The following is a 16,145-nucleotide window of genomic DNA, read 5'->3' as shown; positions in this document are numbered from 1 at the left end:
CTATAGACAATATAATAGATAAGTTCCGGCACGGACTGACATGACAATACTAAGTGTAATACTCACTACTTGTACACAAGTAACCATGTGATTTTACAGTATAGATTTTTAGAACATGTCAGTTGAAAACCTCACCTATGCATAGTTTGGCCTTTGCCAATTGCATTTTCTTAGCACTTTGAAGTGGGCTATAGACAAAATAATAGATAAGTTCCGGCACGGACTGACATGACCATACTAAGTGCTATACTGACTACTTGTACACAAGTAACCATGTGATTTTACTGTATAGATTTTGAGAAAATGTCCTTTGAAAACCTCACCTATGCATATTTTTGCCTATGCAAATTGCATTATGTTGGCACTTTGAAGTGAGCTATAGACAACATAATAGATAAGTTCCGGCACTGACAGACATGACAATACTAAGTGTAATACTCACTACTTGTACACAAGTAACCATGTGATTTTACTGTATAGATTTTGAGAAAATGTCCTTTGAAAACCTCACCTATGCATAGTTTGGCCTATGCAAATTGCATTATGTTGGCACTTTGAAGTAAGCTATAGACAAAATAATAGATAAGTTCCGGCACTGACTGACATGACCATAGTAAGTGTTATACTGACTACTTGTACACACGTAACCATGTGATTTTACTGTATAGATTTTTAGAAAATTTCCTTTTGAAAACCTCACCTATGCATATTTTGGCCTTTGCCAATTGCATTTTCTTAGCACTTTGAAGTGGGCAATAGACTAAATAATAGATAAGTTCCGGCATGGACTGACATGACCATACTAAGTGCTATACTGACTACTTGTACACAATTAACCATGTGATTTTAATGTATAGATTTTGAGAAAATGTCCTTTGAAAACCTCACCTATGCATTGTTTGGCCTATGCAAATTGCATTATGTTGGCACTTTGAAGTAAGCAATAGACAAAATAATAGATAAGTTCTGGCACTGACTGACATGACCATAGTAAGTGTTATACTCACTACTTGTACACAAGTAACCATGTGATTTTACAGTATAGATTTTTAGAAAATGTCCTTTGAAAACCTCACCTATGCATATTTTGGCCTATGCAAATTGCATTATGTTGGCACTTTGAAGTGAGCTATAGACAAAATAATAGATAAGTTCCGGCACTGACTGACATGACAATACTACGTGTTATACTCACTACTTGTACACAAGTAACCATCTGATTTTACTGTATAGATTTTGAGAAAATGTCCTTTGAAAACCTCACCTATGCATATTTTGGCCTATGCAAATTGCATTATGTTGGCACTTTGAAGTGAGCTATAGACAAAATAATAGATAAGTTCCGGCACTGACTGACATGACAATACTAAGTGTTATACTCACTACTTGTACACAAGTAACCATGTGATTTTACTTTATAGATTTTGAGAAAATGTCCTTTGAAAACCTCACCTATGCATATTTTGGCCTATGCAAATTGCATTATGTTGGCACTTTGAAGTGAGCTATAGACAAAATAATAGATAAATTCCGGCACTGACTGACATGACAATACTAAGTGTTATACTCACTACTTGTACACAAGTAACCATGTGATTTTACTGTATAGATTTTGAGAAAATGTCCTTTGAAAACCTCACCTATGCATAGTTTGGCCTATGCAAATTGCATTATGTTGGCACTTTGAAGTAAGCTATAGACAAAATAATAGATAAGTTCCGGCACTGACTGACATGACCATAGTAAGTGTTATACTGACTACTTGTACACACGTAACCATGTGATTTTACTGTATAGATTTTTAGAAAATTTCCTTTGAAAACCTCACCTATGCATATTTTGGCCTTTGCCAATTGCATTTCCTTAGCACTTTGAAGTGGGCTATAGACAAAATAATAGATAAGTTCCGGCACGGACTGACATGACCATACTAAGTGCTATACTGACTACTTGTACACAAGTAACCATGTGATTTTACTGTATAGATTTTGTGAAAATGTCCTTTGAAAACCTCACCTATGCATATTTTTGCCTATGCAAATTGCATTATGTTGGCACTTTGAAGTGAGCTATAGACAACATAATAGATAAGTTCCGGCAGTGACTGACATGACAATACTAAGTGTAATACTGACTACTTGTACACAAGTAACCATGTGATTTTACTGTATAGATTTTGAGAAAATGTCCTTTGAAAACCTCACCTATGCATAGTTTGGCCTATGCAAATTGCATTATGTTGGCACTTTGAAGTAAGCTATAGACAAAATAATAGATAAGTTCCGGCACTGACTGACATGACCATAGTAAGTGTTATACTGACTACTTGTACACACGTAACCATGTGATTTTACTGTATTGATTTTTAGAAAATTTCCTTTGAAAACCTCACCTATGCATATTTTGGCCTTTGCCATTTGCATTTTCTTAGCACTTTGAAGTGGGCTATAGACAAAATAATAGATAAGTTCCGGCACGGACTGACATGACCATACTAAGTGCTATACTGACTACTACTTGTACACAAGTAACCATGTGATTTTAATGTATAGATTTTGAGAAAATGTCCTTTGAAAACCTCACCTATGCATATTTTGGCCTATGCAAATTGCATTATGTTGGCACTTTGAAGTGAGCTATAGACAAAATAATAGATAAGTTCCGGCACTGACTGACATGACAATACTAAGTGTTATACTCACTACTTGTACACAAGTAACCATGTGATTTTACTTTATAGATTTTGAGAAAATGTCCTTTGAAAACCTCACCTATGCATATTTTGGCCTATGCAAATTGCATTATGTTGGCACTTTGAAGTGAGCTATAGACAAAATAATAGATAAATTCCGGCACTGACTGACATGACAATACTAAGTGTTATACTCACTACTTGTACACAAGTAACCATGTGATTTTACTGTATAGATTTTGAGAAAATGTCCTTTGAAAACCTCACCTATGCATAGTTTGGCCTATGCAAATTGCATTATGTTGGCACTTTGAAGTAAGCTATAGACAAAATAATAGATAAGTTCCGGCACTGACTGACATGACCATAGTAAGTGTTATACTGACTACTTGTACACACGTAACCATGTGATTTTACTGTATAGATTTTTAGAAAATTTCCTTTGAAAACCTCACCTATGCATATTTTGGCCTTTGCCAATTGCATTTCCTTAGCACTTTGAAGTGGGCTATAGACAAAATAATAGATAAGTTCCGGCACGGACTGACATGACCATACTAAGTGCTATACTGACTACTTGTACACAAGTAACCATGTGATTTTACTGTATAGATTTTGTGAAAATGTCCTTTGAAAACCTCACCTATGCATATTTTTGCCTATGCAAATTGCATTATGTTGGCACTTTGAAGTGAGCTATAGACAACATAATAGATAAGTTCCGGCAGTGACTGACATGACAATACTAAGTGTAATACTGACTACTTGTACACAAGTAACCATGTGATTTTACTGTATAGATTTTGAGAAAATGTCCTTTGAAAACCTCACCTATGCATAGTTTGGCCTATGCAAATTGCATTATGTTGGCACTTTGAAGTAAGCTATAGACAAAATAATAGATAAGTTCCGGCACTGACTGACATGACCATAGTAAGTGTTATACTGACTACTTGTACACACGTAACCATGTGATTTTACTGTATTGATTTTTAGAAAATTTCCTTTGAAAACCTCACCTATGCATATTTTGGCCTTTGCCATTTGCATTTTCTTAGCACTTTGAAGTGGGCTATAGACAAAATAATAGATAAGTTCCGGCACGGACTGACATGACCATACTAAGTGCTATACTGACTACTACTTGTACACAAGTAACCATGTGATTTTAATGTATAGATTTTGAGAAAATGTCCTTTGAAAACCTCACCTATGCATATTTTGGCCTATGCAAATTGCATTATGTTGGCACTTTGAAGTGAGCTATAGACAAAATAATAGATAAGTTCCGGCACTGACTGACATGACAATACTAAGTGTTATACTCACTACTTGTACACAAGTAACCATGTGATTTTACTTTATAGATTTTGAGAAAATGTCCTTTGAAAACCTCACCTATGCATATTTTGGCCTATGCAAATTGCATTATGTTGGCACTTTGAAGTGAGCTATAGACAAAATAATAGATAAATTCCGGCACTGACTGACATGACAATACTAAGTGTTATACTCACTACTTGTACACAAGTAACCATGTGATTTTATTGTATAGATTTTGAGAAAATGTCCTTTGAAAACCTCACCTATGCATATTTTGGCCTATGCAAATTGCATTATGTTGGCACTTTGAAGTGAGCTATAGACAAAATAATAGATAAGTTCCGGCACTGACTGACATGACAATACTAAGTGTTATACTCACTACTTGTACACAAGTAACCATGTGATGATTTTACTGTATAGATTTTGAGAAAATGTCCTTTGAAAACCTCACCTATGCAAATTGCATTATGTTGGCACTTTGAAGTAAGCTATAGACAAAATAATAGATAAGTTCCGGCACTGACTGACATGACCATAGTAAGTGTTATACTGACTACTTGTACACACGTAACCATGTGATTTTACTGTATAGATTTTTAGAAAATTTCCTTTGAAAACCTCACCTATGCATATTTTGGCCTTTGCCAATTGCATTTCCTTAGCACTTTGAAGTGGGCTATAGACAAAATAATAGATAAGTTCCGGCACGGACTGACATGACCATACTAAGTGCTATACTGACTACTTGTACACAAGTAACCATGTGATTTTACTGTATAGATTTTGTGAAAATGTCCTTTGAAAACCTCACCTATGCATATTTTTGCCTATGCAAATTGCATTATGTTGGCACTTTGAAGTGAGCTATAGAAATAATAATAGATAAGTTCCGGCACGGACTGACATGACCATATTTACCCTTGTGCTGACTACCTGTACACAAGTAACCATGTGATTTTACTGTATCGATTTCGCGAAAATGTCCTTTGAAAACCTCACATATGCATATTTTGGCCTATGCAAATTGCATTATGTTGGCACTTTGAAGTGAGCTATAGACAAAATAATAGATAAGTTCCGGCACTGACTGATATGACTAGAACATAACCATAACCTTTGAAAACCTCACGTGCATGCTTGGTCTTTTGAAAACCCTTGTTTGTTGTGGACGTTTTCACGCCGATCTGGTAGCGTTCGCAGCGATCCACACAAACGCACAACCGTAGGTGAAGGCTTTTACTTTGAAAACGTTGCGAGATAACACACAAAGGCTGTTCAGAGTAGAGGCGCACGAAGATTTTGTGTGACGGCTGGCTTAACCGCGGATGGACGAATGACGGCTCACTTGACCGCAGTTCTTCTCCCGCTGTCTTTCTCACTCTTCTCCCGCTGTCTTTCTCACTCTTCTCCCGCTGTCTTTCTCACTCTTCTCCCGCTGTCTTCCTCACTCTTCTCCTGCTGTCTTCCTCACTCTTCTCCCGCTGTCTTATCTGCCTTCTCCCGCTGTATTACTCACTCTTATCTGACTTCTTTCTCTGTAATTCTCGCACTTTTCTCTGTGATCTTTCGCATGATCGCTCACTGTCTGTGAGTCAGGCAGCCTGTGCCGGGAATGCACAGATTCGATTGGCTGAGTAGCATCACGTGGGATGGCTTAACTCGAATGCAATTGGGTCAATGGCTTTCCTGATTCCCTAAACCATTACCGTAATGTCTAGAAACGCTGCGCCGGTCAAAATAGAAGCGCCCCGTAAAAATATTTGAATAATTGATTGACTATAGGTCCGGGTCCGTATAGGACGGCGTCTGGGTCCGGACCCGGACCGCGGTCCGCCTGTTAGTGACCCCCGCCCTAGAGCATCTGTGGTATAAAGGCTGGGACGAATTTCAAATTATAAATATGTGCACTTTATGTTGGAAGTATAGACCGTCGCGATTCTCATTGAAACGAAGGACGTGTTAATTATTCTTCAAATCGAGGGCTGGTAAATTGTAAAAAAAATTATTAAACTGTAATCAGACAACGCGGTTATATGCTATAGACCCTAGAGTATCTGTGGTATAATGGCTAGGACGAATTTCGAATTATAAATACGTACAATCCATAACGATAGCTCTCTGGCTTAAAGCTCAGCGGACTAGAATACCTCTCGTTGCCAAGTCGTAGCTAAGGTCCGTCGTCTTTACTGGAGGATACAAGATTGTTTATTGTATCTTGTAGGAGTGAACGTTTCCGTTGCATAAGAGCATACGTTACCAGGGAAACTAAATTATGGCCAGTGTTGGGGGTAACGCGTTACAAAGCGTCACAAAGCGTTACAAAGCGTTACAAAGTAACGCGTTACAGTAACGATATAACTTTTTTGGGTAACGAAGTAAAGTAACGCATTACATTTAAAATATCGGTAACTACACTACTTTACTAGACTATAGTAACGCGCTTTTCTGCGGTACCCAAGCTGTGTTTGCCTGCGTGTAAAGTTCTGATCTGTTGTGGTGCGTGCATGCGTGCTGTCTGCAGCGCCTGCTCGCCTCGGCACGTTGCCATAGCGATCGATTTGAGTGACGTAGCTGCTTGTGCGAAGGAGTGTTCAAGTGTTGGAGCGCAGAAGTAGGTAACACAGAAAGACAGGCTGATTGCAGGGTTCATTGTAGTCGACTATTGAAACGCCCAAAATTAGAAAAATACTAGATAAAACACGAGCGACTCGCAAGCCTACGTCCGACAGGAAAACATTTTCCCATTACCTGAACAAGTGTTATACCGACATGGAATCGAAGCTCAAAATTATTTCCGAGTCCTCCCTGGATCATGTGTCCACCACCGCGGATATTTGGTCCGCCAACAACAAAAGTTACTTAGGAATGACGGTGCACTGGATAGACAGCATTACTTTAAAACTTGAGAAGGCTGCTCTTGCCTGCAAGAGGGTGAGAGGAAGACACACTTACGATGTCATGGCTTGCGAAATAGATCAGGTTCATTCAGCCTTTGGACCACATAAAGTAACAGCATGTGTCACCGCCGCTTAAGTGCATTTCTGTTTTAATTGTATGGGATGAAGTGATCTTTTTGTATTTTTCGTTGACCACTTAATTTTTGTTCTCATGTTTCCCAAAGCCTGTGTTTTGAAACTTGTGTGTTGCTACTGATTGACCTCACCATAGCCTACTTTATCCTGTTGTTTGTGGATTTTACAGTGAGGCATTTCTTTGTGCAGACAGGGATATTGTTCTTTCATATGGCTATTTTGTATAGATGTATACAATAAACACTAAATGATGATAGGGCTATGATGTTTGTCCATGTATCTACAGTAAATTAAGAAACAGGAAAGTAAAGTAATAAGTAGTGAAGTTACTTTTCCAATGCAGTAACTAGTAAAGTAATGTCATTACAATTTACAGAAGTAATTAGTAATAAGTAACTAATTACATTTTTTGAGTAACTACCCCAACACTGATTATGGCATGTGAAAAACTTTATATTTGGATTGTAAAACGCATAAAAATATAAATGAATGATCTTAATTTATTTTCTTTGGCAAGTGACCACTGTATAAGCGGGACACCCTTTGAGGTGTCCAAAACATGTTCGATCGATCGTAATTAAAGGGGACAACTTTTTGAGGGAGATGAACTCAAACAGAGTATACATTTAATAAGCATGCAATACGAATAAGAAAAAGCATAATTATTAAATTATTTGAATTGTTTTATTATGTTGGCAAGCAAGAAGTAGAATATACAGGATAATCACCTCAAGGCAGGGCAATAAACAGTTTGATATGCCCGGCTCGTGGAAGGTAAGCCGTCCACGAGCCGGGCATATCAAACTCTTTATTGGCCTTGAGGTGATTATCCCTTCCATACATAATATCAGGGCCAAAAGCTCAGTGCGCCTCCGGATGGCCGTAGCGCGGGGAGCTCTCGTAGGGATTGGGCTTCGAGGGGTTTGTTTACCGGCATTGCTTTGGTAACCGGTCTTGTGTGTTCCAACGGTTTATTAGGTATCTTATAAATCACTGCCTAATCAATACTTCATTCACTGCCTCTTCCGTGGTCATTTCAATATTATGAATAGACTGCGTCGGGTTCTCCGACGTCTCTCCCTCTTCCACAACAGGTAAAGACACGCAATTGTGGTTATCTCGGCTCGGTTATTGGCCTGACAAAACTTGCACAGCAACAGATTATGATTTGTCCCGTGACAAAACTTGGTCGACAATGCGAACGGGCAACAAATGTGTATTTTGGTGTGAACGCAGCATCGACCAGTCTCCTCAGCTATGGGGGGAGATCGCAACAATGAGGCAACCTAGGGAGGGCGCGTCGCTTACGTGTACGCTTATATTACAGTCAACGAAGATAATGTGTTTAACAAAATACTCATTTTAATGAAGGCACAAAGGAAAATGTAATTGAGTAAAGAGTAGAATTCTAAATCAAATATTTACTTGAAAAAGCAATGTGAAAAGTACTCGTTACCTGAAAAAAATACTTTTTTACTCATTTGCGTTACTTGTAACTAGGGTTGCCAACTATCAGAAATGTAAATAAGGGACACATGCATGCGCACGAAGCGCGCGCGCATAAGTACACGCATGCATTTGCTACAATTGTGTTACTACTACTACTGTGTTACTACTGTGCTAGACTTATTGTAGCAAGTCCTATCCATTTAATAATTCATTCAAAAGAATTATCACAAACTGTAAACAAAAAACTTGCTGTGCCTCCAAAGCCATGACAACACCTGTGTAGCCAGCAAAAGTATGCTACATTCTTGGTATAGGTCACTTTTGGGGGTTGGTTATCACATGTTAAGTTACTTTTTTGGGGGTTGGTTGACACATGTTAAGTTAATCATGGTTTATATTAAATGGTTTAAAACTAATATAAATGGCCTTGGATATTAGAGATTGTATTTATAGTCAATTTAAAATTTATTTTATGTCTACTCTCTAGCTTAAAAAACAAAAAGTTTTTTTTATCACATTTCCTGCTGAGGGGTTGGTTATAGATTAACTATAGGGACAACCATACACTGTGACAAGCTACCCCGTGATGGGGTTGATTGTCACAGCGTGTCAAAGTGGTTGAGAACCACTGTTATACATGCATGAGCTGTTTGAGGTGTGTAAAAGTTGTAAACAGACAGTATGCAATATTTTTTTATATTATTAATTATATGATATCTACTTGCATTACACAATATGATTCAGTTGGTCTAGAAAGAAAATAGCAGTATATCAGTGTTGATACTTAATTATATTGAACATTTAGCAGCATGAATTGACAACACAAAGTGTGAATAAAGGTATGATTTGGAAAATAGTCTGAAATGTAAATTATACATTACTTGGATCTTTGCAGAGCTAAAATGTTGCTATCCCCTTTATTAAGCCTTAAATGTCAAATGTTCAAATCATATAGCCTATACTTCTACTTGACCTCATTTCAGACCATTTCCATTTTACAAAGCAATACAGTAGTGAGTCTTCTTCTGCTCATGCAGGTGCTGACTGTTTTCACACTAGTATCCACTCGTCTAGGCTACTACTAGCATACAATAAACATGCTTAGTTATTTGACATACCATGTTAGCCTCCGGAGTTGCTTGTCGGACAAGGAACTGTGTCAGAGCTCCCTGACTTCTCCTCTGGGTCTCGTTCTTCTTGTGTGCTTCACCAGAAGCGTGTTGTTTTACGTCTGTCAGACCACCGTGGCTGACCAAAAATTGACGTTTGCATACAGTACAGTTCGCCTTGAACTCATCTTCTCGAACACTGTCTATCCATTTAAAGTCCCTTTCCCACTCTTTTCTGTGTTTTGCTTTTGTTTTTCTTTTTTTTCAATTTGGCGTGCCGGGAGGAGGAGGTAGAAAGTCGTCGTCTTCACTCGAGGACGAGGTAGCTGCAGCATGGGGAGCCATTCTTGTTGGTGTTTTTAGTTTAAGGAAGCCGGGCGAGACCGCTTCAGGCAGCAGCAGAGCCAACCACTGTGAAGAATGTATCCTAGCAACCACACAAATCTGCGGCCATTGGTCGGTACTCATGACAGCCGATTCCGTTTTTTACGGGACGGTTGACAATTCTAGCCACAGCACAGAGAAGAATCGCTCTCATTCTTCCACGACCAGAAATACGGGACAAAGTGCGTCCCGTATCAGTTCATTACGGAACACATCTTTTAGTTTCCAAATAAGGGACGAGGTAATAATACACTTATTAAATGCTTATTACAATTAATTGGTGTTAATAAGACTATCTATAAGGTTAATAATAACATAATAAACATGTTTATTGTGAGATTATAAGAATTTTATAAGCACTTAAGAAACATGTTAACTATTGTTTGATTTCTTAATAATAGTCTTATGAGTTTCTTATAGTTGTTAATAAAAAAGAAAATCCTTTATTAAACTGCTAATTATGCATTTTGCAGGTACGGGATCTAAAGCGGGATCAATTCTTATTAAGGTTAACAAGTCTGCAGATATTGAGCGAGTGTGATTTATTTTGTGCCTCATATAATATATCTTTTAAAGGCTTTCATTTTGAAGGTAATTTTAAACCGGAAGTTCTGTTTATGCAAGTGGATGATGAAGTGTTTGACGAAAGTTTGGAGAACCTGTCGGAATCGTCAGCACGAGCACGACAGACAAAAGACAGGAACAAGCACAGAAAACACGGATAGATAGGAATAGGTCTGAACTGGAGGATGACTCTCTGAATGTTACGCTATAGTAACGGTAGCTGGTTCTAGCTACCTAGCTGTTTGCTAGCAAACTTTTTTGGCTTACATTTCTTTCTTTCAGAGGCTTTGGCGTGCTACATTTGAGCTAACGTTTAGCTTATGCTATCATATGAAACTAGGCGAGTATCTATTGTGGTCAATGTTCTTTGTGTTTCTTTATAACAAGAAAGACCAGCCAGAAGAATTATCATCCCCTGAGGCCATGGAGAAGCTGGACTCGGATCGTCTAGTCCCTTTTTTTAAATGTTGATGTTCAAGAATACATTTTGAAGTTTTTAAAATTATTTATTTTATTTTATTCAAAAGAGCTGTTTTAAAGTGTGTTTTTGTGCTTCACCGGCATAACATTGTATTTAGTATCTATTTTTTATTTGACATTTTATCAACCTAGATAACATATAGTAGGTTACTCATTAACTGCTAATAAGTGTATATTAAAGGATGTATTAACCTTAATAAACAATGTTCCCGCTTTAGTTTAGTTCAGTTTAATAAAGGACTTATTAACCTTAATAAGCAGGGTTCCTCTTTAGATGCCATACCTTCAAAATGCATAATTAGCAGTTTAATAAAGGACTTATCAACCCTAATAAGCATGGTTCCCGCTTTAGATCCCGTACCTGCAAAACGCATAATTGTCAGTTTAATAAAGGATTAACCTTAATAAGCATAAAAAATGCTTAGTAAAGGTTTAACAATGACATAATAGGTAAGTTAGTAAGACTCAATAAATGGGTTTGTAACGTGTTTATTAACAACTATAAGAAACTCATAAGACCATGTTATTAAGCAATCGATAAATAGTTAAAGGTGCCATGACATGCTATTTTATGGATGCTTTAATATAGGTATTAGTGGGCCACTAACACAGTATTCAAAGACGTTCCCGAAATTCAGCCGTGGTGCAGAGTTACAGCCACTCCGAGCCAGTCGCACATTGAGCTTGCCCCAAATGCGCTGTTTTGGTGTCTGCTATAATGCAAATGAGGAGGAGCGAGGCGGGTCAAGGAGGAGGGTGGGGGTGTGGCCCTGAGCAGCTTGCAGCCAGGGTACCATGCGCTCTGTTTACAGTGGATGTATCGCAATGGCGAGGCGCACACAGCCTTTAGCCGTGTTCTGTAAATATCCTAGAACACAAGGGAGTCCTGGAGCTCTATATCTAAATAATATCATATACATAGATCAGGGTATCTGCAGGTTTCAGCAAGTCAAATTTAAGACTTTTTAAGACCTTTTTAATACCACCTTGAATGAAATTTAAGACCTTAAACCCGCGATGGTGGGGGGGATCCCGCTGTATTACAACCCAAGCATAGCATGTGCGTCACTCAATGAGACTCATTCAAGTTTACTTTCTGTCTGTTTATTGAACATAAAGTGATACTCCAGGGCTCCAGACTAACTTTTTCCTTGGGTGCACTGGTGCGCCTAAATTTTTAATTTGGGTGCACCAGCACGTATTCATGGTGCACCCAAGTTGTAAGTTGTTGAGAGGGGGGTGACAGCGTCTGGGCCCCCGGGCAGCTGCACCGGTTGCACCGTCGATATTTACGCCACTGATTAATAATATTTTCACCATTAAATAAATGCCTTCAGTAAGACCTGGGGGGTATACCACGAACCTCGTTGAACATACCCAGGCTTTCTTGGGAAAACCTGGCTCGACAGAGCCGCAACTCGCAATCACAGTTAAATGGTACCACGAGGCTCACTTTAGATTCAATTATTTGAACCAGGTTTTCCGCTTTAGGTTCAATGCGCGTTCACATAAAAGGGGCGTTTCTCGCGTCATTTGACTCACCCTTATGCAAAATAAATCGCGCAATGTATTATTATGAACTCCTACGAGGAATTCAAAGTTCAAATCACAGCCAAGGGGAACACGGTTGCCCATAATATGGCTAGGGTGGCGTGCTGGCAAAAATAGCCGACCGTGTTAATTCGTAAGTGAAAAGATTCTGCATATTGTCTAAAAAATATTATGTATCATCATCCCTTTTACCCCCATATATGTGGGGCCCCATGAATTGCGAGCCCAAGTACCGGGAATGCACTCGATCTCCGACCCAATATCGGACGTGCACGTCAAGTTGCTTGCTTTTAGTGGCGTGGTTCAACGTCTCAAATATCAAAACAAAAGCCTTGTAGACGCTGCAGATTCGCTCGTTTCGGATGAAAGGCGCTGGTCCGAAATGAGTTATATACGCCGTTTTGTCCCTTCCAGCAGTAAAGGTGCTCGCGATTTGAGAGTCAGGGAACATCAAACCGAAGAGATCTCCTATCCCCTCATTCGAGTTGTAGGACTGGTGCTTGACCACTGTGTTTAGAATCCACAACACCTCCGCTTTCAGTGTTGGTGTCGCACCAAATGCTACCCTCAGGTCAGTGCTAGCAGCGCGGACCGTCTGCGGCGGTGGCGCCGGGGCAGAGATGCAAAACGTAGAAACGGCTGGGGTCTGTGTGTGGCTCTTGGCAGAGGTTTTATGTTTTTGGCTCTGCATATGGCTGACGACAGCCTTAATCCCCATGGTGCCGAGCTTGAATGTAGGCTACTTTTGCACGGAATGCATCTGGCCTGTTCTGGGTTGGCAACGGACGCTAGCCAACCTCGGAAACGGACGTCTTCCAGCCAACTGACGTTGCATTGCATTTACCCATTGTTGCAGACTAGCTAGCAAGCGCCCAGACATCCGTTTATATATGCAGCTAGCAAGAAAGTAGCCCCTCGTACATCTCCTTCCCGAAAAGTCCCGCGAGAAAAATAAAAAATTAAATAACCCTGCCCCGACAAATTTAAGACCTCCGAGTTATAAATTTAAGACCAGCATATGACATTTTTGACGAATTTAAGACTTTTTAAGGCCTTAAATTTAGAAAAATTAATTTAAGACTTTTTAAGACTTTTAAGACACCCTGATAGATATCTATATCATACAGTGTTTCCCATACATAGACCATTGTGTGGCGCGGCGCCACAGAATCAACATCGAGCGCCACAAATTGATTCTGTCTTCTTTTTTTAAAAGTATTTATTATTATTATTATTATTTTTATTTTTTATTAATTTATATATATTAATTATTTTTTTTATTAATTTTTTTTTTTTTTTTTTTTTTAATAACGCGATTTGGAAATCTAAAAATCGTTCCGTCCATTCATCTCTGCATAGCACTCGTTCTCCCTGACACACACACACACACACACACACACACACACACACACACACACGGAGTGACGATGCTAACACATGAACCCACCGATGTCACCCGTCGCTTAGCAACCGGACACGCTAGGGTTGATAAGTTACCGGACGACTGTAACTACTACGGAGTGATAATAACAAAGACGTGAATCAGGCAATAAATCCAATTTCCTTGACAGCGGTAAAGTTCTGTGTGCATTAAAGTACAGACGGAGTGGACCAATTGCGAACTACTGCAGCTGCTCCAAGTTAAACCCCAAACTAATCGGAATAAGTATTTATAGCGGACTACACCACCTATTCTATAATTCCGCATAGAATTCTATTCTGAACCGATTGAGGTTCAGAATGATACTTTTCTATTCCGATTGAGCTGTTCTTCCACATCTATGCGAATCAGATGTGTTACATGCAAACACACTGATGGCCCCGTCGCCGTGCTGCGCCCCCCCCCCCCCCCCCCCAGTCCTGATATTATTTAGATATAAATATCTAAATAATATCATATAATACATAGATATCTATATCATATAATACATGTTATCATGGCCAAAAGCTGTGTGCGCCTCCAGACGATATTATGAATCACAAACGACTTCATCGGGTTCTCCGACGTCTCTGGTTCTTCCACTTCAATCTGAAGTAGACTGAACCACGCGCTGCCTGATGCCGGCTGCCCGCTGCCGGGCGGGGGTGCTTCGCGGCGGTGGTGCCTCGCGGCAACCGGCGGCATGTCACAGTTCATGTACTTCAGGGAGTCAAAGCCAAAGTTCCTTTCCCCCAATTCCTTCTCAACCATGGCTGAGGTAACCCCCACTACAGTCTCGTTGTGGAAATACAAGAGACGTCAAACAACCGACAAGAAACACTTGCGTTATAGTGTGTGCATTCACACACACACACATGTGGCGCTCGCACGGTCGTGTCTCATTGGCGGGCCAAATTCTCTGAGCGGGCCAGGCAGAGTAAGGGGAGGAGCTTAGATGCTATGTGACGACATATGAAACCACATTCCAAATCAGCGCGTTTGAGCCTCCGTTTTTTCAAAGGCGAGCAGAACACCTAGTGCTTGTTTTACACCAAACGCAAGTTTTAGCCACTGGGGGACCAGAGGCAGGCTAGGGGAACTCATATTTATTTTAGAAAACCTCAAAGTGAGATTTTCATGCCATGGCACCTTTTACAAGTTTCTTATAAGTGCTTAGAAAAACTCTTATAATCTCACAATAAACATGTTTATTATGTTATTATTAACACTTATTAATAGTCTTATGAACACAAATTAATGTTAATAAGCATATAATAAGGTCTTATTACACATTATCTAAGGCTTAATACAAGGACCTTAATATGAAGCGTTACCCATATTTCTTTATCCTTGTCTGCGATCTGCACTGTTTGTGTCATCTTCTTGCTGCGTATCTCATCTTAAACCATTGCTATAGACCAGGGGTGCCCAACCTTTTTTGACCCAAGATCTACTTTTCAAGTAGCAAACCTCCCGAGATCTACCAGTCTAGTGTCAACATTGCAAACCTACCTTCAAGGGGGGGCCCTGGAGGGGCCCTCCAGAGAATTGGAGGGCGTGACTTACCTCCATACTAGCATCCAGATCCAGAGACATGGAGGGCGTGAATTCATACTGCTCAAGCTGCACCATGTCTGCAGGAAGGGACAGAGGGACAAACTTACTATAAGCAACAACACACTACCAGCGAGTAGGGATGGGTCAGAATATTCGATTATTCGCTCCCGAGGGTCAAAGTCGATTTTTAACATTTGGAAAATTTTTCCCATTCAAATAAACAAGAATTTCGAATTATAATTATGCACACTTTATGTTGAAAGTGTAGACCGTCGCGATTCCCATTGAAACGAATGGCGCGGTGATTATTCCTCAAAACGAGAGCTGGTAAATTGTGAAAAATTAATGAAACTGTAATCAAACAACGTGGTTATATGCTATAGTCCCTAGAGTAGCTGTTGTATAAAGGCTGGGACGAATTTCGAATTACAAATATGTACACTTTATGTTGAAAGTATAGACTGTCGCGATTCCCATTGAAACGAATGGCGCGGTGATTATTCTTCAAAACGAGAGCTGGTAAATTAAGAACAATGAATTAAACTGTAATCAGACAACGCGGTTATATGCTATAGACCCTA

The 16,145-nt window shown here is 39.4% G+C and overlaps 1 protein-coding gene across 1 annotated transcript in view; it reads right to left on the bottom strand.

Moving 5' to 3' along the window:
* The window catches only part of LOC130392745 (microtubule-associated serine/threonine-protein kinase 3-like), a 145,165-nt gene that overhangs the window by 97,185 nt on the left and 31,835 nt on the right, over positions 1 to 16,145 (bottom strand). Inside the window, exon 5 of the mRNA XM_056603254.1 lies at positions 15,574 to 15,641. Coding sequence (XP_056459229.1) covers positions 15,574 to 15,641 — 68 coding nt within the window. The remainder of the gene's footprint in view (positions 1 to 15,573; positions 15,642 to 16,145) is intronic.

Source organism: Gadus chalcogrammus, chromosome 12 (genome assembly GCF_026213295.1).
Source record: "Gadus chalcogrammus isolate NIFS_2021 chromosome 12, NIFS_Gcha_1.0, whole genome shotgun sequence".
NCBI lineage: Eukaryota > Metazoa > Chordata > Actinopteri > Gadiformes > Gadidae > Gadus > Gadus chalcogrammus.
Note: the sequence above shows the minus strand (reverse complement) of the source record. Positions and strands in the feature narration are given on the sequence as shown.